The sequence below is a fragment of the Salmo trutta genome, chromosome 9, assembly GCF_901001165.1.
Source record: "Salmo trutta chromosome 9, fSalTru1.1, whole genome shotgun sequence".
NCBI classification, from domain to species: Eukaryota; Metazoa; Chordata; class Actinopteri; order Salmoniformes; family Salmonidae; genus Salmo; species Salmo trutta.
In genome coordinates, this window is record NC_042965.1 from 2,681,291 (window position 1) to 2,706,609 (window position 25,319).

General features: G+C 41.4%; 2 protein-coding genes across 5 annotated transcripts in view; both read left to right on the forward strand.

The window, feature by feature from the left end:
• The window catches only part of LOC115199727 (glutamate receptor ionotropic, delta-2), a 566,366-nt gene extending 557,787 nt beyond the window's left edge, over positions 1-8,579 (forward strand). For 2 of the 4 annotated variants that reach the window (XM_029762106.1, XM_029762107.1), the window contains one exon: positions 6,118-8,579. In XM_029762106.1, the coding sequence (XP_029617966.1) occupies positions 6,118-6,546 (429 nt within the window). In that variant the 3' untranslated portion in view covers positions 6,547-8,579. Of the gene's footprint in view, positions 1-3,597; positions 3,711-3,900; positions 4,547-6,117 lie in introns of those variants that run through there. The other 2 variants (XM_029762108.1, XM_029762109.1) reach the window with 2 other exon arrangements.
• Positions 8,580-13,941: 5,362 nt separating this feature from the next.
• On the forward strand, positions 13,942-15,610 carry LOC115199607 (protein atonal homolog 1-like). The gene has a single exon (XM_029761931.1). It carries the CDS (start codon positions 13,968-13,970, stop codon positions 14,865-14,867), a length of 900 nt encoding a protein of 299 aa, XP_029617791.1. The 5' UTR covers positions 13,942-13,967; the 3' UTR covers positions 14,868-15,610.
• The last annotated feature ends 9,709 nt before the right edge of the window (positions 15,611-25,319 follow it).

Genomic DNA, 25,319 nt, shown 5'->3' on the forward strand with positions numbered 1-25,319 from the left:
CACAATAATTTATCTTTCCTATCTCTCTTTCTGTCATATCTCTTCTTCCATTCGTCCACCTAATGAGCAGGTAGGTATAGCCAAGGCGTTTTTATCACTTCCAGACCCAAGCAAAGTGGTTATGGAAATGATTGTCCCTGAATCTCGAGGACTGTGAAATCCTACTCAGCAAAGCTGATATGAAATGCAAATGTACGAACGAGCAGCGAGTAATGCAATTATGGAAAATAAATATTGTCATGCCCAGTTTAGTGTTCATTAGTCATGTATAAATTAGAATCACAAATTAAATCAAGCCATGGAGTGGCACTAATTTAGGATAATTATTTTGAAAATGCATTTTGCAATAAAGCAAAGTAAATCTTAGAATGAGGGTCAGTTTACCGCTAAAATAATAGTTTAGTCCATTAACATTGTACATTTTTTAATTTCACATTTCATTTCCTATGTTGCCGAGATCCCTCTCAACCCACCTATCAAGCCACAATCAACCATGCACACACCCTCATCAACAACCCCTCTGCCATGCTTTCCTCTCCTTCCCTTCCCACCTCTCCTATCCCCTCCTATTCTGTCCTCTCAGCTGGTGTCTGTGTGTTGTTGACTGGGTCACGACATCGTAGCCACGCCACAGGAAGCCGAGTGCTCAACAGAACGCCTGTTTCATCTCGTCAGCTCGACAATAATGAAAGCTTTTGATCAAGGCAGTGAGGCCTGTGTCGTCTCAAGTCTGTTCCCCATCATAGCACCCCACCCCAGCTTTCTATCCCCCTCTACCCCCTACCCATGACCCCCTGCACTCACAACAGCTTTCATGTGTCAGGTTAACTAGTGAGCCTGTCTGGCCAGTGGTCATATACAAAGAAGCCCAGTAGCCCCCTGCCATCTTTATTAACCTTCAATACAGGGACCCTGACTGACCAGTGTGTCGGTGCCTGGGGTTCAAGGTCTTTGTAATGGAGAGCGTTGAGAAATCAATGTGATTTTTCACATCACTTAATTTAGCACTCAAGTAGTCCTATCAAAATCGCCCTTTACTTTGGTTAGGTACCACATGCGTTGTAAAAAACAAAACTATTTGCATGGTATTGATTTTAAAGAGTGAGTTTTGTAAAAAGCTGGGTAGTACTGATCTGTTGCGAGCCCTCATCCTCTTTGAATATTGAACTGATTTGGCGAATTCACATAAAACTGGATATAGAGTGCTGCGTTATAAACTTTGAACTTGATACCATTTTCGGGAATCTAATACTTTTAGTGGTAGCCTAAAGCTGCCATGGTAAAAGTAGAGGTGTCTTAGCCATGTTGTTTAGTTGAGCCCTACACTTCACCCTGCCCATGGCCCACAGCGACGCTGGTGACTGTGGTTACGGACCGTGGTTACGGTCCGCAGGGTGGTGGTGGTGAGGTCACATCCTGCTGGGCCCGGTGCAGTGTGTCAGAGTGACCCAGTGTGTCTGCAGTCAAGACGATATCACTAGGAGCCATCAGCTTCCTCAATATACTGCACTACTGCCCTTTCTCATTAGGGATAGCCCTTCCCTCCAGTCCTCAATATAGGCTTCGTCCCAAATGGAACCCTATTTCCTTTATAGTGCACTACTTTCGACCAGGGCTTGAAACCATACGGTCAAATGTAGTGCGCTATGTACTGTAAGGAATGCTCCCTAGCTCTCTCACACACAGACAGACATACAACAAGCTTACAACGTGCATACAAGCATACACAGACCAACAAACACTGAGGAATGTCACAGCTGCTATCAGTAGAATGATATCAAGCATTAGGCTTGTCGCAATTAAGCTAGTGTTCCTCTTTGAATGAAACCTGTACTTTGCACCTGTACTGACCTCGCCTTCTGGATGATAGCGGGGTGAACAGGCAGTGGCTCAGGTGGTTGATGTCCTTGATGATCCTTTTGGCCTTCCTGTGACATCCGGTGCTGTAGGTGACCTGGAGGGCGGGTAGTTTGCCCCCGGTAATGCTATTGGCAGACCGCACCACCCTCTGGAGACCCTTGCGGTTGCGGGCGGGGCAGTTGCCATACCAGGCGGTGATACAGCCCGACAGGATGCTTTCAATTGTGCATCTGTAAACTTTTGTGAGGGTTTTAGGTGATAAGCCAAATTCTTTAGCCTCCTGAGGTTGAAGAGGCGCTGTTGCGCCTTTTTCACCACACTGTCTGTGTGGGTGGTCCATTTAATTTTGTCAGTGATGTGTACGCCAAGGAACTTGAAGCTTTCCACCTACTCCGCTGCGGTCCCGTCGATGTAGATAGGGGGGTGCACCCTCTGCTGTCTCCTGAAGTCCACGACCATCTCCTTTGTTATGTTGACGTTGAGTGAGAGGTTGTTTTCCAGGCACCACACTCCCAGAGCCCTCACCTCCTCCCTGTAGGCTGTCTCTCCCTGGAAGCTGTCCCGTTTGTTGTCTGTTTTGCATAAAGCCTTGATGATTTCCAATACTTCCATTCTCCTTTTCCTTCATCAGTTGCAATCAGAAAAATGTGTCACCTAAAGATTCAACAATAGAAATAATCATAATAATGTATTATTACTCTGTGGGAATAAACACACACACACACACACACTCACGGTCCACAAACACACAGCTCCCACTGAGCTCCAACCCAAAGCCACGTTAGCTGCCTGGGGTCGAGCTGCGTTTGTGTCTCTGGTACGTGAATGCTGCATACTGTTCATCCCAATGTTTTAGAGGCCTGTCCCTGTTCAGGCCTCTGCTTCTATGTGATCACTGTTAGTGTTTCTGTGTTGCGTCTCTGTGTTGTGTTTTGTTGTGTTGTGGGATGTGTTGTGTAATGATTAACATGGTGATGAGGCATCCATGTCATGAATAGAGTTCAGTAGAGTTAGTCCTCTACTACTGGTCACACACTCCAATGAGGCTTTACTAAACTCTACCCTCCAAGCTGATATAGGATTTGGGTATTGGAGGTCTCTTAAATGAAAGCATTTCAATCCTTTAATGTTGCAGGATTCATTTCCAACACAAACAGATTGCCAGATGCATTTTGACATATCTAGAACATACATTAGTTCATGTTAGTGTTGGGATAGGTCCCTTGCTCATAGGCACAACAGTAATATAGGCTACACACAGTATGGCCCACTCTGTCTTTTAACCAGTTTAGTTAAGTTTATTATGATCTCTATTAGCTGTTACTCATTCAGCAGCTACTCTTCCTGGGGTCCACACAAAACGTAAAATACATGACATAGTACAGGGCAGTTATAGAATAGCACAAAGGCAATACTACAGTAAATCCTTATCCCCTGTACACCAATGCATCTCCTTTGCTGCTATAATGTATGACTGTGCTTCTGTGGCTATATACATGTACCACAGACGTTGATGTTACTTGGAGTCGTTTGGGTGGTGGGGGGTGGGTAGTGGATCTATCTTGCTACATACCGTGTGTAATGATAAAGGAAGGGAGGGTGGCTAAGGAGTATTGGACACTACACACAATGGACGGCCACTTTGTTCACAATGTTGAGCACAAAATGTTTGATCATGTCTGATTTACTGTCCCTGCTGGCTTCAAGCTCTCATTCCCTTTTGGTTTTGTTTTGTAGATAAGTACACTGTGTTGAGGGTAAAGCGGGCGAGGGAGAGCAATACAAAATGCCATTTTTCACCCTTCCAGGTATATCTTCGAAGGCTCCTCCTCGGACGTAAAAAAAAAAAACAGAGTGTGTGTGTGTGTGTTTGTATGGGCTGACTGTGCTGTCTTTTCTATTCACCCCCACCTCTCCTCCGACAAAATCCCTCCCCCATCCTCCCATTTGCCTGCTCTCATCCTTTCTCTGTCCGTCTGTACGTCTGTCTGCCGCTGTCTCTCTGTCCTTGCACAAACACCCACAAACACACATACACAGACACAGGCCCATGGCACTTCCGCCAGGCAAGCTGAACCGTGCCACCACCAACATGACCCCCATCACGACATCCCTCTCACCACTCTCAGGACTGCCCCCTCCCCCCATTATCCCCAGTCACCCGCATGCTGTGACATCCCATGTGCCTTGATCGTCCAGCACAGGGTTGAACCCAACGACGATCCCTCCCAACTCGTCCCTAAAATAAGAATGACCGCTTTCCCTGCCTCTCCTCCCACCTCCAGGTTATACCTATGACAGAAGCTTTAAATAGGAGCGGATGCGTTGAGATTCTTGTTAGAGCTAACTCAAACCATTCGGTTGTGGAATACAACCCAGATTGTCATATTTATTGCTTTTCTGCTGACAACAAAACTATCGCATTGATGACATTTCTAGTCACTGGCACTGCCTGCCAATTTGTGAGCTATGATGCCTTTCCTCCACTAGAGGGCTTGCAGCATGCTCTCTCCGAACAAGCATAATACGGTTTAGTGTGCAGTCATGTAATGGGTTAACAGGTGCATGTTATGCTCTATAGAAATGCATGTTGAGCTAAGGTCTGCAGTGCCGATCTGTACATTTCAATTCATATGAATGAAAGTGAGCCACTCAAACGTGAATGAGTCCCCCCCCCCCCAAAAAATGAAAGCCTACACATCTGATTGAAACAGAGGCCAATCGCTTAGAACACTCATTAACTCTGTCTTACATTTTGCTTCGTGTGTTAGCAAAGTGCTGCTATACATAACCCTCTTCAGTTGATCCAACAGGCCGGTCCTCTCGTCGTACGGTAGTTACCCATAAGGCAACCTGGCTCTAGCAGTCAACTGACTGGCCCTCTGTCACTCACTGTTTTTCTCTCACCACCTCCTTCCTCGTTCCTTTACTTTCAACCACCCCTCCTTCCTCAATCCCCCACTCCTGGGTGTGTGGCATGACCAGATCACCACAAACAGTAACCCCTCCTGCCCCCTCCCCCTCTGAGACGGAGAGGGTAACCGGGGCAAGACCCCACTCCACGCCACATGGTCAGTAGCTCTGTCAGTGACTCTGTGTCTCTGTACCCACCACCGGGGATACCCTCTCCCAAAATGGAGTAAGCGCTATGTGTTCCTCCACCTCCATCCAACGGTACCCCGCTCCCTGTTCCCCCACAAGGGACACAATCATCTTGCATCTTTCCTCTCAGCACAAGCATGAAACCCCTCTCTGAGTGTGACCATCACAAAGATGTGAACCAATCATTTTATGTGGATGTAGTAGTGCTATTTATATGTCTGTATCACACACTTTTTTACAAATCTAGTTTTTGTTCAAGGTGAACACATGGGAAAGATGGGTAAACCCCTTTCCCCTCTAACTGTATTCACAAAACCAATTATTAAATACATGTAGCTACCTTGCACTTTAACTAGTGTGTAGATGTAAGCATCTGCGCACATTTAATGCCTATGCAACAATGTTGCAACATGTTGCAAAAAAATGACTGAATCCTAATCTGACCATTGTGTCGCATTTGTAATCTATTTTCTCGCCGACTTGCTCCAAAATGAGCGGTCAGTAATTAATAAGACCATATTAACGCTTGATTGGTTGTTCGGCATGGCATGCTGAAATCTAACAGCACGTTGCCTTTAGCAGTGTGTGTGTTTGGATTCCAGAGGAGCTGCAACCCCCCCTGTAGACCCTGTAGATATATGTCTGTTTGTGTGTTCTCCTTACTGCAGCTCAGACTTCTCTGTCCCTACCTACCTCTCCTTACCTTACCTCCTTACCTTACCCCACCTATCCCTTTCGGCCCATCACTTCAATCCCATCTCACTCTTACTTAATCTCACTGTCACTCCATCTTTGTCTATTTTCCTCTGTGCTCGTCAATCTCTATTGGTCTCTTCTCCTCCTCGCTCATCAATCCTCGTTTCCTCCTTCTCTCCTCTGACTTTTTCCCCTGATCTCCCTCAATGGATGTCCTCACTACTCCTCAATCGACAACCATACTCATGCACTTTCCCCTCTGCAATCACCTCACCGTTCCGTCACTCCGCTCTGTCCTCCCCTTTATCATTTCCTACTTTTCTCCTTTAACAACCTTCACTCCTTTTCCTCTCCCTCCTCCTTCTCCCCCTTTTATCCTCACTCTCCTTTGACCCTGTCCTCCGCCATCTCTCTCTCTCCCCTCGCCCCCTTTCCTGCGCACCCTATCCCCCCCTGCAGGATGATAAGGAGATTGACCTGGAGCACCTTCACCGCCGGGTTAACAGCCTGTGCGCAGAGGACGACAGCCCCCACAAACAGTTCTCCACCTCCTCCATTGACCTGACGCCACTGGACATGGACTCTATGCCGGCCAACCGGCAAGCCCTGGAGCAGATCAGCGACTTCCGAAACACGCACATCACCACCACCACCTTCATCCCCGAGCAGATCCAGACCCTCAGCCGCAGCCTGTCTGCCAAGGCCCAACAGGGCTTCGCCTTCGGTCCCGTGCAGGACCACCGGACTGGGGGGCCCTTCAGGCAGAGAGCCCCCAACGGAGGCTTCTTCCGCAGCCCCATCAAGACTATGTCCTCCATACCCTACCAGCCCACTCCCCAGCCCAACTTCGGCTACGGCAACGACCCAGACCGGGGCACGTCCATATGAGACAAGGAGGAGTAGGCCACATAGCGAGAGAAAGATGAAATTAAACACACTCAAAAAAAATCGATGTACATAGGAATCTTTTTCAGTTCTGATTTTTTGAGGGGCTTTGCTTTTGTTTGGTGGGGGGGGGGGTTTCCTGCTGAAACCTGGTGGTGAGAGGAGGTCGGGGACTTGAATATTTGCTTTATTGTCATCGTTCTCATGGTTGTCTAGGGATCTTTTGGGTGTGACGGGGCTCTGTTTTCTCTTTTTCGTTTCATGGCATTTGAGGACTGCCTTTCTGAAGAAGCTTTTGGACACAACAAGGAGGACATGTATTTGTTTTTTACAACAGAAAACACTTTTCTGTTCTTGAGACCCACAAATCGGGCAACAACCCAATGCTCATTTGAAGGATGTTCTTGTCTTTGCCTTTCACCGTATGGGACTCCATCCCACTCAGTTCTCTGGTGTTGATCATCAATGCCTGTACTCCAAATCTGAAATCTGCCCCAAAATGGGTGTCCATTGGCTCCACTACCCTGCAGACTGAGACCTCACTGTCTGAGCTCTGGGCACGCTTCGCCATTTTTGTGCACATAAGGCTCCATCAATTCCACTGCACTGTACCAGTGCCCATAGACCTGTATTTGATTGTATGTAGTTTGGATATTCTTTTCTCACCTGTACTGTGCTGTCTATTTCAAGGTGAGCGCCTCAGCCTCTAAACAAACACTTGAGAGATGCATAGAGGGACAAAAAGGAACTGAAAATAACAGAGATAAAAGACAACAGAAAAAGGACTTTAAAAAGCAGCTGAGGCTATTGTATGTATTTTATTGAATTTGTTTTGAAAAATCTATTTCAATCCGTGGAATGTGTTTGGTCAGAAAGTCACACAAAAAAAAAAATGTTTGGAGCCGTCTCATTGTTTTTCTCTACCAATTTTGTAAAGCGCTAAATGACTGCTATAGTCTTACTCTGGTTTGCATCATTAATCATATTCAAACAACTTTTTTTTTTTACCTTATTTGTAGTTCTACCAGGGCTCAGTCAGAAAAAAAAGTCACATTTCATTCTCCAGTCCACCAACTGACTGTTGTGTACCTGTAAAGGCAAACAGTTGAGCTCAGAGTGAGGAGAACCCCTTTCAGATAACATCCTCAGTACAAGCCATATCAGCACAGGCTGGCTTCACCTTCCCAGTTTCCTGCTTCAATAGGATTTCTTGCCATTGGAACTGTAGAGCTGATGGCATTCATTTTGAAAGATCTTTCTTCATTTCTTAAATGTTAAGGGTACTGTTTATCTAACTTTTTTAAAGTGCCAATTGTTTAAATGAGGCCATGAAGGTGCAGTTTGGGGGGAGGGGGTCAAAAAATATATATTTTGTGAAGGGAAAAGAGGAACCAAACCTTTTCACTAACACTGTATTAATATTTAATAATGTTTGTTGTTTAGAATGAGCTTTCAGTTTGTTATCTTAAGACTAAACCGCAAATGTTGTGCGTAGAGAACAGAAGCAGTGTTTGATGCAAGCATTCTAGATGTTCTTTTCTTAAGCTACAGTATGGCTATTGAATGACAATAGGACACAGACAATGTTTAAAGACATTTTATTTACTATTAATGACAGACACATTATGAAATATGTATATTTTACATGTCGATGCTATATTTGTTTTTAAAAAAAAGATATATGAGCATTGAGTTAGCAGTCACCCGATACATTTGGTTTCCCTCAGTTCCAGCCCACACATAAGCTTTCTCATGTCATCTTGAGTTCATTTTTGATTTGCTGGTTAATAACAGAGGAGGCAAGTTCTTAAAAAGAAGCATGCACAACTTGCTATGCCCGTAACATGTTTTATTTCATACATAGAACGTACAGGATTACTTGATAATTTTCAACTGATTATGATGTGCAGTATTTAATATAGGCCTATTTTGTTGTATGTGTTGCATATTATTCAAACGGAACAAACTGAGGCCTCTGTTGCAAGTGGCAAAGCTTTCTGTGTATAATTTGTCTAATAAACTTGTTTTCTACAGCGGTATGGTTTTTGTAGTCTTTGCTGTGACTGAGTAGCCCTGTCAGTCAAGATGTTTGAGTTTTCCATGTATTATCATGGTGTTATGTAGCTCTGGTCCTGGGCATTAGTGTACGTTTTGGAACTCACATTAACGTATCTGACCAGAGCTAGGTGTTCGGGTGTGAAGTATACCTAGCCTGTGCATAATGGGTTTCTGGGGCCTCATTTATCAAATGTTCTTAACTTTTTTATACTCAATTTCTACTTATGATGATTTCTTAAAATATCCGAACATTTGATTTATGTCTTTACACCAATGGAAAATGTTGTGGGTAGTCACAAACAAGCATGTTTGCTTTATACTTCACAAAAATAATGTGTGGAGAGTGGTTCGCACACAAATGTTCCTTGTGCATTTTTTAAATGATTTTTTCTTGCTTTTTACAACAGGCAGGGGGATGGAAAAGAGCACAGACATTTGGGTGTTTGTCTTCAGTGTCTTTATTACTTTATATATCACAAAAATGTAAATTGCATGTTTTCATGATAAGTTCAAGATTCATTAAACATATTTATTGTTGGTGTGGATTTCTATGGATGCACAATTTACGATCAAATCTGTGAATGTTTTATAAATGAGGTTCCCGGGTTCTAGGTTATGTTAATCTTCATCCCAGTGTGGTCTCCATCACTTTCAATGACACATGATAAGAAGGATGCTGCCTCTTGGAACAGCTGGGCCCATTACTGGGTTGAGAGAGCACATCAGATACCAAGCAAGTCAAAGTCTGTCTGTTTGTGCCGTGATAAGGTGTAGGCAAGAGCACAACATATCTGGGACCAGGTTTGCTGGTTTATGTGTAAAGGAGGTGCTTTTGTTAAGTCAGAAGACATTATTCTGTACCTTTTATGAAACTCTGGGAGTATTGAAATGGTGTCTGTGAAAGACCATCCAATAGCTTTTGAAACTACAGTTTTGTAAAAGTCATTTTTGTCTGTTCTTCCCAATATGGCGAAGAATCTAATCAAGGGGATGTCAGCATTTGAAAATAGTGGTATCTTATGGTAGGCTAACTATCATTACTCAAGCAATTGTGTTATTTCATTTTTAAGCATGATGTGGCGCTGTTTCACTAGAAACCATTTTGTAGACAATGTTGTGCTATCTGATCTGAAGAGAGAGAGAAAAAGAGAGAGCCCTTTGAATTGAATTGAGAGCGAGTTAGCGAGAGTGCGTGCACGTGTACAGCACTTTATTTATGATAGAGACTTTTTTAAAGAAAATGGAATATGAAACTAAAACATGAAGGATATTTTTCAAGGTCTGCACTTGCCATTGCCTAAAGTTGTGCCTAAAAACAAAAGGCACCTAATCATCCAAATTCTGGCTGTTCCATGAAGGCCTTAGAATTCCAAAGTAAATAAATACCAATGGTACATAGATACATTATTATTATTATTAGGCTATTAATATGATTATTGTTGTTATCGTTATTATTATTGTTAGTAGTAGTAGTAGTAATAGTAGTAGTAGTAGTAGTAGTAGTAGTAGTGGTAGTAGTAGTAGTAATGTTATTATTATCAGCCTATTTCTGCATCCCTCCAGTGCACCTCGTTTCCCCGGAGACAGGAATGGGGTGAGCAGCATGCAGACTGCATCACGCTGGAAGCCCCCACTGGGTCACATTTTGAGCCCATTTTCCAAAGAGTCCCCCAAGCGTGTCGAATGGAACATAGAGTCGCCATTGTGCATGCGACATTTTAATAATCGACAGCTACAATATCCAACCTGTTGTTTGCTTTAGGAGCCATTCCATGCTCACTGGACGGCCACTTGTAGGTGGAGAGACGGACCTAGGCGCCAGTCCCCAAGCCTCGACGCCTTATGAATACATGAATAAAAAGTGAAAAGATTCATGGAATTTAATCTCAGAAATTGTAGGATTTTGTCCGCTGTCCTACATGGACGGGCTGGTCTCGCATGTTTGATATTGCTAAACTTTCTATAGGCTTTTACAGGCTACAATTCTTTCCGTTTTTGCTTAAGCCTACCTCATATAGCCATTCGAATAAGATAATATCTTAAGACATTACAACGTATTCAATCATTCCTGCTATGTATTTATTTGTATGACTTAATTTTCTCAATAATTATTATCATTATTATTTATATTGTTATTCAGTGGCCTAGTCTATTTTCCTTTCAATAACTGAGCGTTCAGAAAGTGACATTGCGTCTGGTTTACGTATAGGCTATCTGGTTGCCTTTTCGGCTATTCTTTTATTTGATACTAGTTTCTAGCCTATAATATTTTCTCATATTCTTAAAGATACCCATATGATTTGTATATTTAATTCGTTTAGATATATAATGTTCTTATCATTCTATAAGAGGGGGGGGCTGCGAGTGTCACTGTCCGAGCACTGTCCCACGCACACACTACTTCCTCCTCGCTTGCCACTGCTTCTGACAGTAAAAGCGCTGTCGAGCCCCCTGCTCATCTTTCCGATCCCTGTGAAGCTCTTTTACTAACAGGGCGTTCCGTAAACCGGATCAAAAGGTTTTGAACCTGTACAAAAGAAAATGAAACTCGAGATGGCCTTAACATTCATAGAATGGAGGAGCGGATCGGTGAATTGACAATGAGCACGAACCCCAGGAGCCGAGTTCTTTGGTCAAACTGTTTGCAGTTCCTAGAACCAGGATGGAATATTCTTTGCTTAGTTGGCGCCCTTTTCGTGGATTAAATTAATTTGTGAATTTCTATGAGTCTGGAAATGTTACCTTAAATTCACGCATAGGCAGATGTTTGGACATGGGAGCTACAGATCTCGAAGTATCCACACCCCTTAACTTTTTCCAGATTTTGTTGTGTTTCCGCCTGGTTTTAAAATAGATGAAATTAAGATTTGTTTTGTCACTGGCCAAAGCACAATACCCCATAATGTCAAAGGGAAATTAGGTTTTTAGAATTTTTTTTACAAATTAATTAAAAATGAAAAGCTGAAATGTCTTGAGTCTAAAAATATTCAACCACTTTGTTATGGCAATCCTAAGAATGTGCTTAACAAGTCACATAATAAGTTGCATGGACTCACTCAGTGTGCAATAATAGCGTTTAACATGACTTTTGAATGACTACCTAATCTCTGTACCCCACACATACAATGTAAGATCCCACAGAGACCAGGGAGGTTTTCCAATGCCTCGCAAGGAATGGCACCTATTGGTAGATTGGTAAAAATATAAAAGCAGGCATTGAATATCCCTTAGAGCATGGTGAAGTTATGAATTACACTTTGGATGGTGTATCAATACAACCAGTCACTACAAAGATACGGGGTCCTTCCTACGCAGTTGCCAGAGAGGAAAGAAACCGCTCAGGGATTTCACCAAGAGGCCAATGGTGACTTTAAAACATTTACAGAGTTTAATAGCTGTGATAGGCAAAAACTTAGGATGGATCAACAACATTGTAATTACTCCACAATAGTTAACCTAATTGACAGAGTGAAAAGAAGGAAGCCTGTACAGAAGAAAAAAAATATTCCAAAACATTCATCCTGTTTGCAACAATGCACTAAAGACGTATTGCTAAAAAAATCAATTCAGTTTTTGTCCTGAATACAAAGTGTTATGTTTGTGACAAGTCCAATAAAATACATTACTGAGTACCACTCTCCATTTTTCAAGCATATTGATGGCTGCATCATGTTATGGGTATGCTTCTAATTGTTAAGGAATGGGGAGTTTTTCAGGATAAAAAGTAAACGAATGGAGCAAAGCACAGGCAAAATCTTAGAGGAAAACCTGTTCCAGTCTGTTTTCCACCAGACACTGGGAGATGAATTCACCTTTCAGCAGGACAATAACCTAAAACATAAGGCCAAATCTACACTGGAGTTGCTTACCAAGGAGCCAGTGAATGTTCCTGAGTGGCCGAGTTACAGTTTTGACTTAAATCTGCCTGAAAATCTATGGCAAGACATGAAAATGGTTGTCTAGCAATGATCAACAACCAATTTGACAGAGCTTTAATATTTTTTTAAAGAATAATGGGAAAATATTGTACAATCCAGGTCTGCAAGCTCTTGGAGACTTCCACAGAAAGTCTCACAGCTATAATCGCTGCCAAAGGTGATTCTAGCATGTATTGACTCAGGAGTGTGAATACTTATGTAAATTTGATATTTAATGTTCAATAAATGTGCTAAAATGTCTATAAACATGTTTTCACTCTATCATTATTTTAATATTGCATGTAGATGGGTGAGAGAGAAAAAAATCTATTTAATCCATTTTGAATTCAAGCTGTAACAACAAAATGTGGAATAAGTCAAGGGGCATGAATACTTTCTGAAGGTACTGTTTATGGAAAATATTGTCAGCATTTCAAAAGTTTTGCCTTAGACCTAATTTTATTTCATTGTTGACTAACTTACAACCGGGACAAAGTGTAGGCAAGGCCCTATAGCCACAAGGAACTTGATGAGGATGATGATGATGATGATGACACGGCTTTATGATCATCCATTTTCGTTTGACAAATGTAGGTTTTAATGACACTATTCTGGATATTAGTCCTATGTTCTCTCTGATAAGAGATACATACAACTGGGCACAGACCTCAGTTCAACATCTAGTTTACATTCGGTTGAGTTGTGAACTGAAGTGAATTCATCGTGAAATCAACAACAAAAATGTCACCACTTCATTGGATTTAGGTTAAACGTTGGGTGAAAAAATACGAAACGACCTTAAGTTGATTACTTTTTGCTAATCCAATTCGCTTTTCACGTTGATTGAACTGTCATCAATGTTATTTTTTGAGGTTGAAATGACGTGCTACGACGTTGATTCAAGCCGTTTTTATCCGGTGGGATAGACCTACATTGTCACTTTCGAAATGACTGTCTTTAGTATTGAAGATGTTTTTCAGGAGCCAAAGAAGTTATTGACATGTCTGCGGTATTGGGCAGGTGCATGGACATCCTCAAACAGTCCACGAGCTGAAGCTCGCGCTGTCCACACTCCTAACCATATAGCTATATCCCTGCGTGTGACCTGAGGGACTGCCCTTTGTGCGCTTAAACAGTCTTTAAACCGAGGCATTATCATAAACAGTCTTGGCATAATAACCTCTCTCGGGTTTTCCGAGACTCCTCATTGGTCGCCAACACGCGCCTGCCCCAAGTGCTCTTATTGGTCAAAGCGCCACGCGACCAGCTGAGAAAGGGGGCTCCCAGGCGCGTGCCGCTTTTTAAAGCGATGCCGCGCCTTGAGACACTAGAGAAGGAGTCCTGCACGCGACATAGTGCGAGCACAGTGTGCAAAATAAACGTTTTTGACAGCATTTTATATTTTGCTAAGTTTTTAGTCCAAGCCACCTGATTTATAGTTTTTTTTAAATGGATGTTATCAGTGTTGAGGAATGGAGCAAAGGCGCAAAGGAGATGTGCGAGATGCAGCACTCGAAAATGGACAGGGGGGAGCAGAGCGAGTACCCATCAAGTCTGGCACTCATGGACAGCAGTGACCCACGCGCCTGGCTGGCTCCCATGCAGTCTGGCACCTGCGCGGCACACGCCGACTACCTGCTGCACTCGCCCAGCTCCAGCTTGGAAGGCGGGTTCCCCACATCCGGCCACAGCCCAAACTTTAGAAAGAGTTCCAATAGTCCGCTCAAAGTGCGGGACTTGTGTCGACTAAATGGATCGGTGAGCGCCGAGGAGGGCAGACAGAGAGCTCCATCCAATCCCGGTAACGTTGTGCAGAAGGTGAGGCGCCAGGCAGCCAATGCGCGGGAGAGGAGACGGATGCATGGCTTGAACCATGCCTTTGACGAGCTGCGCAGTGTCATCCCTGCTTTCGACAATGACAAAAAGCTTTCCAAATACGATACCCTGCAGATGGCCCAGATCTACATCAACGCGCTGGCGGACCTGCTCCAGGGTCCCGGTGTGGACTCGCCAAAGTGTGACCTGTTGTCCGCCACGGAGAGTCCCCGGGGATCCTCCGCCTCCACCTGCCAAAGGGGCGCAGGCACTGGGCTACCGGTCCAGCTTAACGGGATTCCATTCCCCGTCGAAGACGGCTCGTTCTCTACTTTGATGGAGCAAGAAATGCGGTCTCCCTCGGGGACACCCAGTTCCAGCTCCGAGAGCAGAAAGGACTCCCCCCAGTCGAACCGCAGTGACGGAGAGTTCTCCCCGCACTCCCATTTCAGTGACTCGGATGAGATGCAGATGGAGCTCCTGAGCGAAGATGAGCTCTCTGAACTCAAGCTTTCCAGTCTTCACAAATTTTGAATCTTCACCCTGGACTTTCAAATCGTGTCAATCATATCTGCTGGCATATGCCTACATTTTATACGATAATAGATTTCTTTCCAAAACCATTTTGTTTGGTTTGAGAGTTACATTTGATCAACTGTTAGATAAATATGATTTTATGTCAGATAATTTGGTTCTGCCAATTAAATTTACCGTCTCCTCGGGACCAGGGAAAGACCCCTTTGCCATGTCGACTGTCGCGCGCAGCATTGCCACGGGCTTTCCCAATCCCACGTCATGGACAAAACGTAGTCTTCCAAGAATTTGCCTGATATTATTTATGTACAGACCTTTGTAATTATATTTTCCATATAGCATACTGCTCATGATTGAATTGTTTATTTGTTTGTAAATGTCCCTGTATTATTTTGTTTGCGACTTCTAAAGTTAACAATGCGCACTTTAAAACACGAGTCAGAGGCTTGGAGCAACATGACTTTGTTATTGAACAACATTTTTTTTGTAGTAGTAGGCCTAATGCCAATTTAATATTTAATTTGGCCATGTTGTGTTCTTTTTGTCTTTTTGGCTATTCACTTTAAATGAATTTATGTGTCTGTGCTTTCATTGGATGATTTAAGTTGATTTATTCCTAATTGTGTTCTATTGTTTTTCCAATTGAATGTGTCATTTCAAATGTTTCTAAAACCTAGTGATGTACCGATAACTGGTTCATTTTCTTTTGATTTTGAGAATAAAATAAGCAAACTGAAAACCATAATTTTCTGTTGTTTCGTGTTTCAATATGTTGATACTAGCCTAATCGAAGAAAATACATATCCTACACTTCAAAATCACAACTGTCATACAACTATTCCATGAAGGACCATGTTAACAAATCTTTTTCCATTGCATGACATGCAGAACCACTTGCGGGAATGAGGGGAATATGAACTCTAACTAACTTATAGCCTGCTTTACTGATATTAATTATGAAACCTAGTGTAAAGATCGAATAACACAGGTATAAAATATGTTTCTTTGTGATGATGAAACTATTATTATTATTCTTATCTCAAATGCATTTATAAATATGCTGTCTCTAGAGGAGTCATTTTTTATATATATTTTAAATATATATTTAAAAAATATTACTCTATCCATCATAATCGACTTCAGGTTGACTTCCTTATTTATAAACAAAATCCAATTATGTGACCTTGTGGGATATTCACGTTATTCGGTTTATCTTATGTATAAAGGCTAATAAATATATTTTTATTTTCTTGTGGTTTTGCCTCACCGTTTCTTGCATATTCTATGCATATTAAGTAGGATATTGATTGTTGGCTTGAAATATGTTAAATGGTCTCAAATCCTTATATCAATCATAATTGAAATAGTTTGCAAATACAATATATCCTTTAAAGGCTCAGAAAACCAACCACTTAGACCAAAGGCACTTGGGTGAAAGCAAATTCCATCGTGAAAGTACATTGATAGGACATTGATGTGGTGAAGCAGAAGGCAAAAAAAATATATATTTAATTATTCTCTTCATGTAAATATCTCAAATCAATCAAAGGCACGGACACTCAATTATTCCGATAATTTATCTAAGTGAACGATGTTTTGAACAGCGTGTCCTCAAAGCGCTCGCTCTCCATGTTTGGGTATCTGGTCCAGCAATTATACATTCTAACTTGAGTGTTTAGAGCAACAGTGGCACTTCTCTCATAATTATTAGGCTAGTATTAAAATCATGGGTTTTGGTGACATTTCTACAATTAATTGTAATCGGAGTCTGCATTAATTTCAGGCTATTGTTGGCAGGCCCGTGGTCCAAGGTGTTGTATAGCCTCATCGAAACACGCGCTGTCAGCTGGTGAGCGCTCGGTTCTTCTCCGTGCACTGTGATCTTTGTCCCTCGGGACTTGACTCACTTTCTAACCCCGCCATGCACATACACACTTCTGCTTGCTTGCTCGCAAGATAGCCACACACAAACGCTCTCTCTCTCTCGCTCGCTCGCTCTCTCTCTCTCTCTCTCTCTCTCTCTCTCTCTCTCTTTCTAAATAATTGATGTACACACTTTTACCCTCATTTGATGCATTCATTTTCGGCTTAGACTAAGCTACAGTGCAGACTGTCAGTGACATTTTCATGTATAGCCAGCCTGGTCTCTTAGACTAGACGTAACATAATAAATGTACATTTGCAACACTCAAATTAGTATGATATGCAGTGGTGACCAGTCATTCAGCCCAACCTGTTTTGAGATCCAGATTTTTCGCAACAAAAAAATATATATAAAAAGACAATTGGGGGGGCTTGCATGTTATTTTGGAATTAATACGTGTCACATATCAGTTTACAAACAATGTAAAAAAAAATATATATATAATTGAGTTAATAAAAAATGGTCTCTTTTTTGTTTTCTTGAGTAAAGCAGCTCCAAAATACAGGTGTTTCAGCCTAGCTCAGTGCTTTCTGTGGTGCCTGGGTTGGCCAGCAAAAAATTGGAGCATTGCACCGTGATTGGCTCAGTATTCTGTAACTCATGAAGACCTTGCGCAATCGCCAAGCTTCAGTCTTTAGTAAGGGTAGACATCCAAAATTTCAGGCCTTTGGATCCTACCATAGAGTTATATTACAAAGGCTCAAGGTCATCGGCCACAGAAATGATGTCAAATCACATTATATGTAAAGTAGCTTTGATTGGATTGATCATGTCAACATCTTACTTTCACAATCTTAGCTAGCAGTCATCATCGTGAATCAAGTCTAATGGTGGCAAATCCTTTTTAGTCCTTGTCAAATTTAGATAAATAATGAAGAGAAAATATAGATAAAACATATCGGTGTTCATCGGCCATTGGACATAAACATTACACAACAAGTTGGAAATCGCAAATTCAACGATGACTGGTTTGTAAGGAATCAGTGGCTAACTGTGAGTTCAAGACAACTGAGAACTCGGGAAAAACGAGCTACGACTGGTAAAATACGTTTTGAACTGTCAATCAAATCGGAATTGTAAATCCTGCATCTTTTTCTTTGATGAAAACATTTGCCCACGAAGGACCACAGCGCCACTTTCCTGTTCAAGCACATCGCAACAACGTTAGTCCAAAAATGTCTTCTGTTGCTTCATAAATAATGTAGGATGCCAGAGAGATATGTACACTGTAGCTAAGAAAGTAATACTAAGTGTATGTTGTGTAGTAAGATGTTAGTAGCCCATGTGCCTTACCCTAATAATTTTGTCTATTTTCACCAACGCGGTATTGTAAACACATCGTTCATGGCCGGTGTGTGCTTGTTTGCCTATAACCTGTTTTGAAGAAATGTAATCATCGAATATTTTAAGAGCTTTCATTGTCTGTTTATATGCCCCCTTTATTTATGCTACGGTTCTGACTTGTTGTACAGGGAGTACACTGTAAGAACAGCCCATGATCTGAATTCTGTCGCTGTACATTTTAAAAGTGCTGAACAAATAGTTATATTGACTACATCCGTCATCGCTCGCTCATTAATGTCTTAATTGAAATTACGGATTGCCTCTTATCCGTTCATTGTCCCCTTATGCCATAGTTTGTACATCTCAATTGTCAGTAGAAACCACATTTGTTTAAGCAAGTCAGTCATATCCACTATGTTTTTTAAAAAGACAGTAAATGAGGCTGAATTAACTGTTTCGCTGCCAGACAAGGCTCCTTTGAAAGACAGGTGTAGCAGTGGTAAGGTGTTGGGACTGCGGTTGGGACTCTGCTGTTGGTGACAGCTTTATGTAGGCCCTAACAGTTTGTGGGCACCGTTTGTCACCGTTATAGTTTAATTAATGCATTGTTTAGTGTTGTGTTGTGTAGTGGCTTTGCTGGCATCCATCCCACATTCTTTGTTTGTTGGCCCCACCAAGATTTACATGCTAAAATCGCCATATGTTAGCTTTGGTACGGTTATATAAGACAGAAGGTATAAAGGGAGTGTCTAGCAGCCAAAAAGTTGCATGTTAGAATCTCAAATCAGACAACTTTAGCATTTTAGCTAATTAGCAACTTTACAACATAGCATGTTAGCTAACCTTTCCCCTTCCCCTAACCTTAACCCTTTAACCTAACTCCTAACTCCTAACTCCTAACCGACAGGGATGTTGGACCATCGAAGAGGAGCAAATATGATGAGAACTACATTGATTTGTGGTTCACTTATATTGGGAGTAGTGCCTTTCCTCAGCCACAGTGTGTTATATGTGCAAAAGTACTATCTCACAACTCGATGAAACCTTCACTCTTGCGCAGACATTTAGAAACAAAACATGCCAGTTTGAAAAATAAGCCACAGGAGTTTTTTGAGCGAGAATTAAGACGACTTTTGAGTAGTAGGACATATAAAAGCAACAGATACGATTAACAAGAAGGGTCTAGAAGCGTCTTATATTGTGAAATACTGAGTGGCTAGGACAGGCAAGCCCCATACTATTGTGGAGGACTTCTTCCCGCTGCCGTGGATATGGCTGGGACAATGCTGGGGGAAAAGGACAAAAAAACTATACAGACAATGACTTCACGATGCATCAGTGACATGACAGAAGATGTTTTGAAACAATTACTGCTTTGCATACAAGCCAGTGAATTCAATGCTTTACAGCTGGATGAGTCAACAGACGTGGCGTGCCTGGCACAGCTCCTGGTATATGTCCGTTACATTTATGGGGGGTCAATTAAGGTAGACATCCTCTTCTGCAAACCACTGGAAAATGGAGAGGATATTTTTAAAGTACTGGACAGCTTTGTGACATCAAATGGACTTTGGTGGTCAAGATGTGCTGGTATCTGTACTGATGGCGCAAAAGCCATGACAAGGAGACAGTGGAGTGGTAACGCGTGTGCAAGCAGTTGCTCCCGATGCCACTTGGGTACACTGCAGCATCCACCGAGAGGCTTTTGCTGCCAAGGGAATGCCTGACAGCTTGAAAGATGTTTTGGACACTACAGTAAAAATTTTAACTTTGTTAGAGCAAGGCCCCTGAACTCTCATGTATTTTCTGCACTATGCAATGATATGGCCAGTGACCATGTAACGCTTTTACAACATACAGAAGTGCGCTGGTTATCAAGGGGCAAAGTATTGACACTTTTTTGGAATTGAGAGAGGAGCTTAAAGTTTTCTTTAATGACCATAATTTTCACTTGTCTGACCGCACGCATGATGACGAGTTTCTCACATGACTGGCCTATCTGGATGATGTTTTTTATCGCCTGAATGATCTGAATTCGAGGATTACAGGGACTCTAAGCAACCATATTCATTGTGCAGGGGAAAATTGAGGCTATGATTAAGAAGTTGAAAACTTCTCTGTCTGCATTAACAAGGACAGCACACAGGTATTTCCATCACTGTATGATTTTTTTGTGTGCAAATGAACCCAAGCTTACAGACAATGTCAAATGTGATGTAGCGATGCACCTGAGTGAGTTGGGTGCGCAATTACGCAGGTACTTTCTTCGAAACGGACGACACAAACAATTGGATTCATTATCCCTTTCATGCCCTGTCTCCAATCCACTTACCGATATCTGAACAACAGAGCCTCATCGAAATTTCAACAAGCAGTTCTGTGAAAATTGAATTTAATCAGAAGCTACTGCCAGATTTCTGGATTGGGCTGCGCTCAGAGTATCCTGCCTTGGCAAATCGCACTGTTAAGACACTGATGCCCTTTGCAACCACATACCTATGTGAGAGTGGATTCTCAGCCCTCACTAGCATGAAAACTAAATACAGGCACAGACTGTGTGTGGAAAATGATCTAAGACTGAGACTCTCTCCAATACAACAAGACGTTGCTAAGTTATGAGCATCCTTTCAAGCATACCCTTCTCATTAACCTGTGGTGAGTTATTCACAATTTTCAAGGTTTTATATGTAAGATGGTTAAATAAAGAGCAAAATTATTGATTATTATTATATTATTATTTGTGCCCTGGTCCTTTAAGAGCTCTTTGTCACTTCCCACGAACCGGGTTGTGACAAAAACACTCATTCTTATGTTTAATAAATGTATCGTATAGTGTGTGTGTGTGTGGCAGGCTTGCGATGATGGCAAAAAACAACATTTGAGAGTGCACTGACCGTGGTGCTAGAGGGGTACGCAGCTGGAGGTTGAATGTTTGAAGGGGTACGGGACTATAAAAAGTTTGCGAACCACTGCTCTATACGATCATATGTAGGCAAAATGTTCAGTAGATTAGCCCACTCCTCTGGGGAAAGTAGTGTATCGAAAAGTGTTGAAAACTGAATATTATTTAAGATACCTTCCGCTTCTGCTCCCCCCCTCTGGTTTTAACCAATCGCACAGTGTGCCCCGTGATCCCGATTAACGTGGAGAATAGTAGACAATAATGGGGTGTTCAATTATTTCGAGAATTTATCCACACACCTTTATCTGGTTTTGAACAAAGCAGCCATCTGTACTTGCTCGACTCTTGTGACCCGCTATAACTGTTAAATTATCGGATTTCCAGCGGTGCTCAGGTCTATCATATAGCCATAGTAGCGTACTGACGTCTGCGTTCCGAACCTATAGCCTGTAGCCGATTTCACCAAATGTTTTCTACTTCCTTGTTTTTATTCGTCCACAATACATTTAAACACCACTCTTTTTAAGAACAAACCAAATTCAAAAGTTGTCAAAGTTAAATGCCTATTTCATGAAATCTCACAAATAACCTTGCTCATTTCATGGGGAAGAAAAGCATTGCCAGTGGCAACCGTGTTGGAAGTTAGTGTTTTGAAGTTGTATGGTCAATAAAGTGACCTTTTTACCATCATTATACCTATTACCAATACTTTTTTCACAATTATTTATTCTGTTAAAAACGTATTTCATTTCATCAAAGTCCAGACTGACAGTAACGTGTGTCTCGGGAATCCTCAAAAATAACACTGAAATGCAAGTTATGCTATGGGCAGACCACCTCATTTCAATGTTGAAAATTGGGTAATATTTGGTTGAGACGTTGATCAATGCGATTACAACCTATATTCACCCACTTAAAGAGACAGATAAAAAAAGCTAGTTGAATTTCCAATGTGCTATCACTAGGATTTCAACCATCTAAAAGCACAACCAAATTCCAATGGAAAAACAATGTCTGGTTTTTAGTTTAGTTGTCACCCAAATGTCTATCATGGAGCTTTCAACCATTTAAAAGTACAGCAAAGTTAAAATGGAAATACATTGTCAGATATTTTGCTTATTTATACAACATATTAATGTGTTATCACTGTGCTTCATCTAATAGCATAACCAAATGACCTGGATTGGAGTTGAGATTACTTAAAAGTACATGGTGCAAGTGATCAATGCCATTCAGAAATTCTATGTAGAAGCAATTGTGAAGATCTGCACAGACCTGCAATAACCTATGCATGCAATCTTGAACCTGCACGCTTTATATGATTACAAAAGAATACACTTATAGTTATAGTGACATCAAAATGTGGCCATGGATGTGTTACTAATTAAGGTTGAATGTTACATCGGTTTGTAAGATAGCCTTAACTTTATGCGATTTAACAGGATGTGTATCTACTGCTTGGATGATTCCATCTGAGCCACTGGCTTAATGCCATTCTTTAATTTTTTATTTTTGGTTGAGTTGAATCCGACATAATTTGTTAACTTGTCTACAAGTTAATAGTTCCATCTGTGCCACTGACTCAATTCTGGTTTGTCTACAAATTAATAATTGATATGTTGGATTTACATCTCCCTCACAACCAAAAATCTAAGTTAAAGAATAGGACTAAATCAAATCAAACTTTAAATGCACGTTAAATAAAGTTTCATTTGATTCAGTCTTATTATTTAACTTAAATTTTTGGTTGAGATTGGGACCCGAATCCAACATATCAATTATTCATTTGTAGACAAACTGGAATTAAAGACTGGCTAAATCAGTGGCACAGATGGAACAATCCAAGCAGAAGGCACATATCCTTTAAATGTTGATATTTGGTTGAGTTGACCACCAAACACAATTCGATATCACTAAATTACATCTGAAATCAACCAGAGCTTGAAACCCTATGTCTATTGTACTGTCTATTTTTAGTTGAATTCTGGGTTGAATTGAAACAATAGCTGTTGATGACTTTGCAAATGCCATATAGGCCTAAACCGTCTCATTGATGATATATGACTTATAAAGTATGGTCACATTTCATTTGCTCTGTTAAACCTACAGTTTGGAATTACTTCAATAGCAACAGTGAATCTATTTAATTTTTTGAGTGGAGATCTCCCAAAAATCATTCTCACTATGGCACATTGGTAATAGTGACAAATATCATGTCTAGACTTGGTTAAAACCCTGGATGGGAGACCAAAGGGTAGCTGTAGATAGATTAGTTCTCCAGTAGGAGGGGCTGCCCAGCCTAGTGATAGTGGGTACAATGTTGAAGATCTGACGTTGTTTTAATGGTACAAATTCAACGTATTTTATACAAGTTTTGTCTATGTTTAATTTTTGTTACGATGATGACATAATCCTGTGTTTGAAATTTCACCCTCAAAACAACACTTTACATTGATTTATTTTTTTTAAATCCAATATATTTTCACATATATTCCACGTCACAATACGTTGACAAATGACCTTGAAACAACGTTGATTCAAGTGTGTGCCCGGTGGGTACCCTCTCCATTTATGTCCCGGTGCAGGCTACCTAATCTTTATGCATCTCCACTCATCAGAACGCAACTGGTGGTGTCACAGGGCCGGCTCCAGGCATAAGTGACATGAGCGGTCTACCAGAAAATAAATAAATAAACATTTTTTTTTTTTTTAGGAACTCAGTAGGGGTTGAGAGTTAGAATTGTTTAACACACAAGGTGCAAGTTCGACATCTGGTTGTTTGTGCAGTTTTTTGTTTATATTTGTAAGTTAGTCTAGCCAGCAGTAGAGGTGCGTGGGTAAAATCACCAGGGAAGTCAAGTCAGGGGAAAAAAGCCATATTACAACCTATGTGTTGTGATAATTGCATTGTTTGCTCTATAACCTGCTAGTTCACATGCCTTGAGATAGTGATATATAGGCTTAAGGCCGAGACAATAAGAAGATACAGTGGCAGAATAAATTCAACCATACCTTTTTTTCATCACAAAACCGGAGAGCAACATCTGTCTATTGAAGTCCACATTGAAGTCCACAAAACATATTGCATGACATACAGTATGGTAAAGCAAGTTAACTTTTCGGACCACTAAACCACTATTGATTTAGAACCACGGAGAGTTACCGCAAGTCGCAAAGAAAGCAGGAGCTGCCTCCACTATTCCAGCACCATTTCAACTTCAACATTTCAACATCATCTAATCACCTCTGCTAAGTCTAATACAGTGACAACTAAAAGATACAAACAACTTTTTAGTCCAATCAACGCAAGCTAAATATTATTTGGCTGTCCATGGTACAAATCTGTGTGTGTGTGTGTGTGTGCATTCGTGCGTGCAAGTAAAAATAACATGTTGACTCACCCTACTTGTAGTGAAACGCCAATGCCATCCTCCTCTTTCATGTTTCCTAAACGTTATATGACTCTTTCATACAGTACATGCTTTTCGTTTTTGTTGTCTTAGGCTACCTGGCTAAAATGCTTGCTCACTAGCCTCTTACTTTCATGGGCAATGATGAGACAGGCCAGCTAGTTAACATTAGCCTACTACATCTAGCTACATGTTGAACTTCCATCCTCTCAGGCCAGGGGCACAATGTATGAATTTATGGTCGGATCAGAATCACTGTTATAATCATTGGCCAGTACGGAGATTTAGGCCTAAGTAAAACCACATGCCCAAATCCCTATCTCCGTCCATGCAAATTTAGGAAAGAGATGATTTTAGCTAGCTAGCTAGCCACCGGAGGACAACGACACAACAAGATGCAACAATTCAAAAATGTTTCTGTCAAGGATTTCTTTGCTTTTGATGTGATTGGTGTGAAGACAAATCCAAACTGGCTTCCCTTGACACTTTTTTTTGATGTACCAGGAATATTCTCAGCTGAGCTCACGCAGTTTAGCTCAACGCTGATTGGCTATTATTTTGTACTTGTTTTTTTTAAGGGAGGCCAAATACTCACTGGCTTCCCTTGCATAAATTATTTAGTATGTTTTTATTATTTTTCTCTTGGTAAATATTTTGGGGAAGTCTGGCTTCCTTTGGCATCCATTGTAGTAACCATGGGCGAATACCGACCGGGCACGCAGGGCACGTGCCCAGGGGCCCTGACCTCCAGGGGTCCCCCATTGATTTTCTTAATCACTCTCACTCAGATATAATTAACATGACATAAGTCATGGCAAAATGTGTAGAATTGCAGGAAATGTACTTTAAAATCCCCCCAAATTCTCTTCATCCCATGACAAAATGTGTAGAATTGTAGAAAATTTGTTTTAAAACTGCAAGCATTCTCTCTT

Excerpts from the sequence above, each read along its gene's own strand:
- LOC115199607 (XM_029761931.1), top strand. The coding sequence starts at position 13,968 with ATGGATGTTATCAGTGTTGAGGAATGGAGCAAAGGCGCAAAGGAGATG.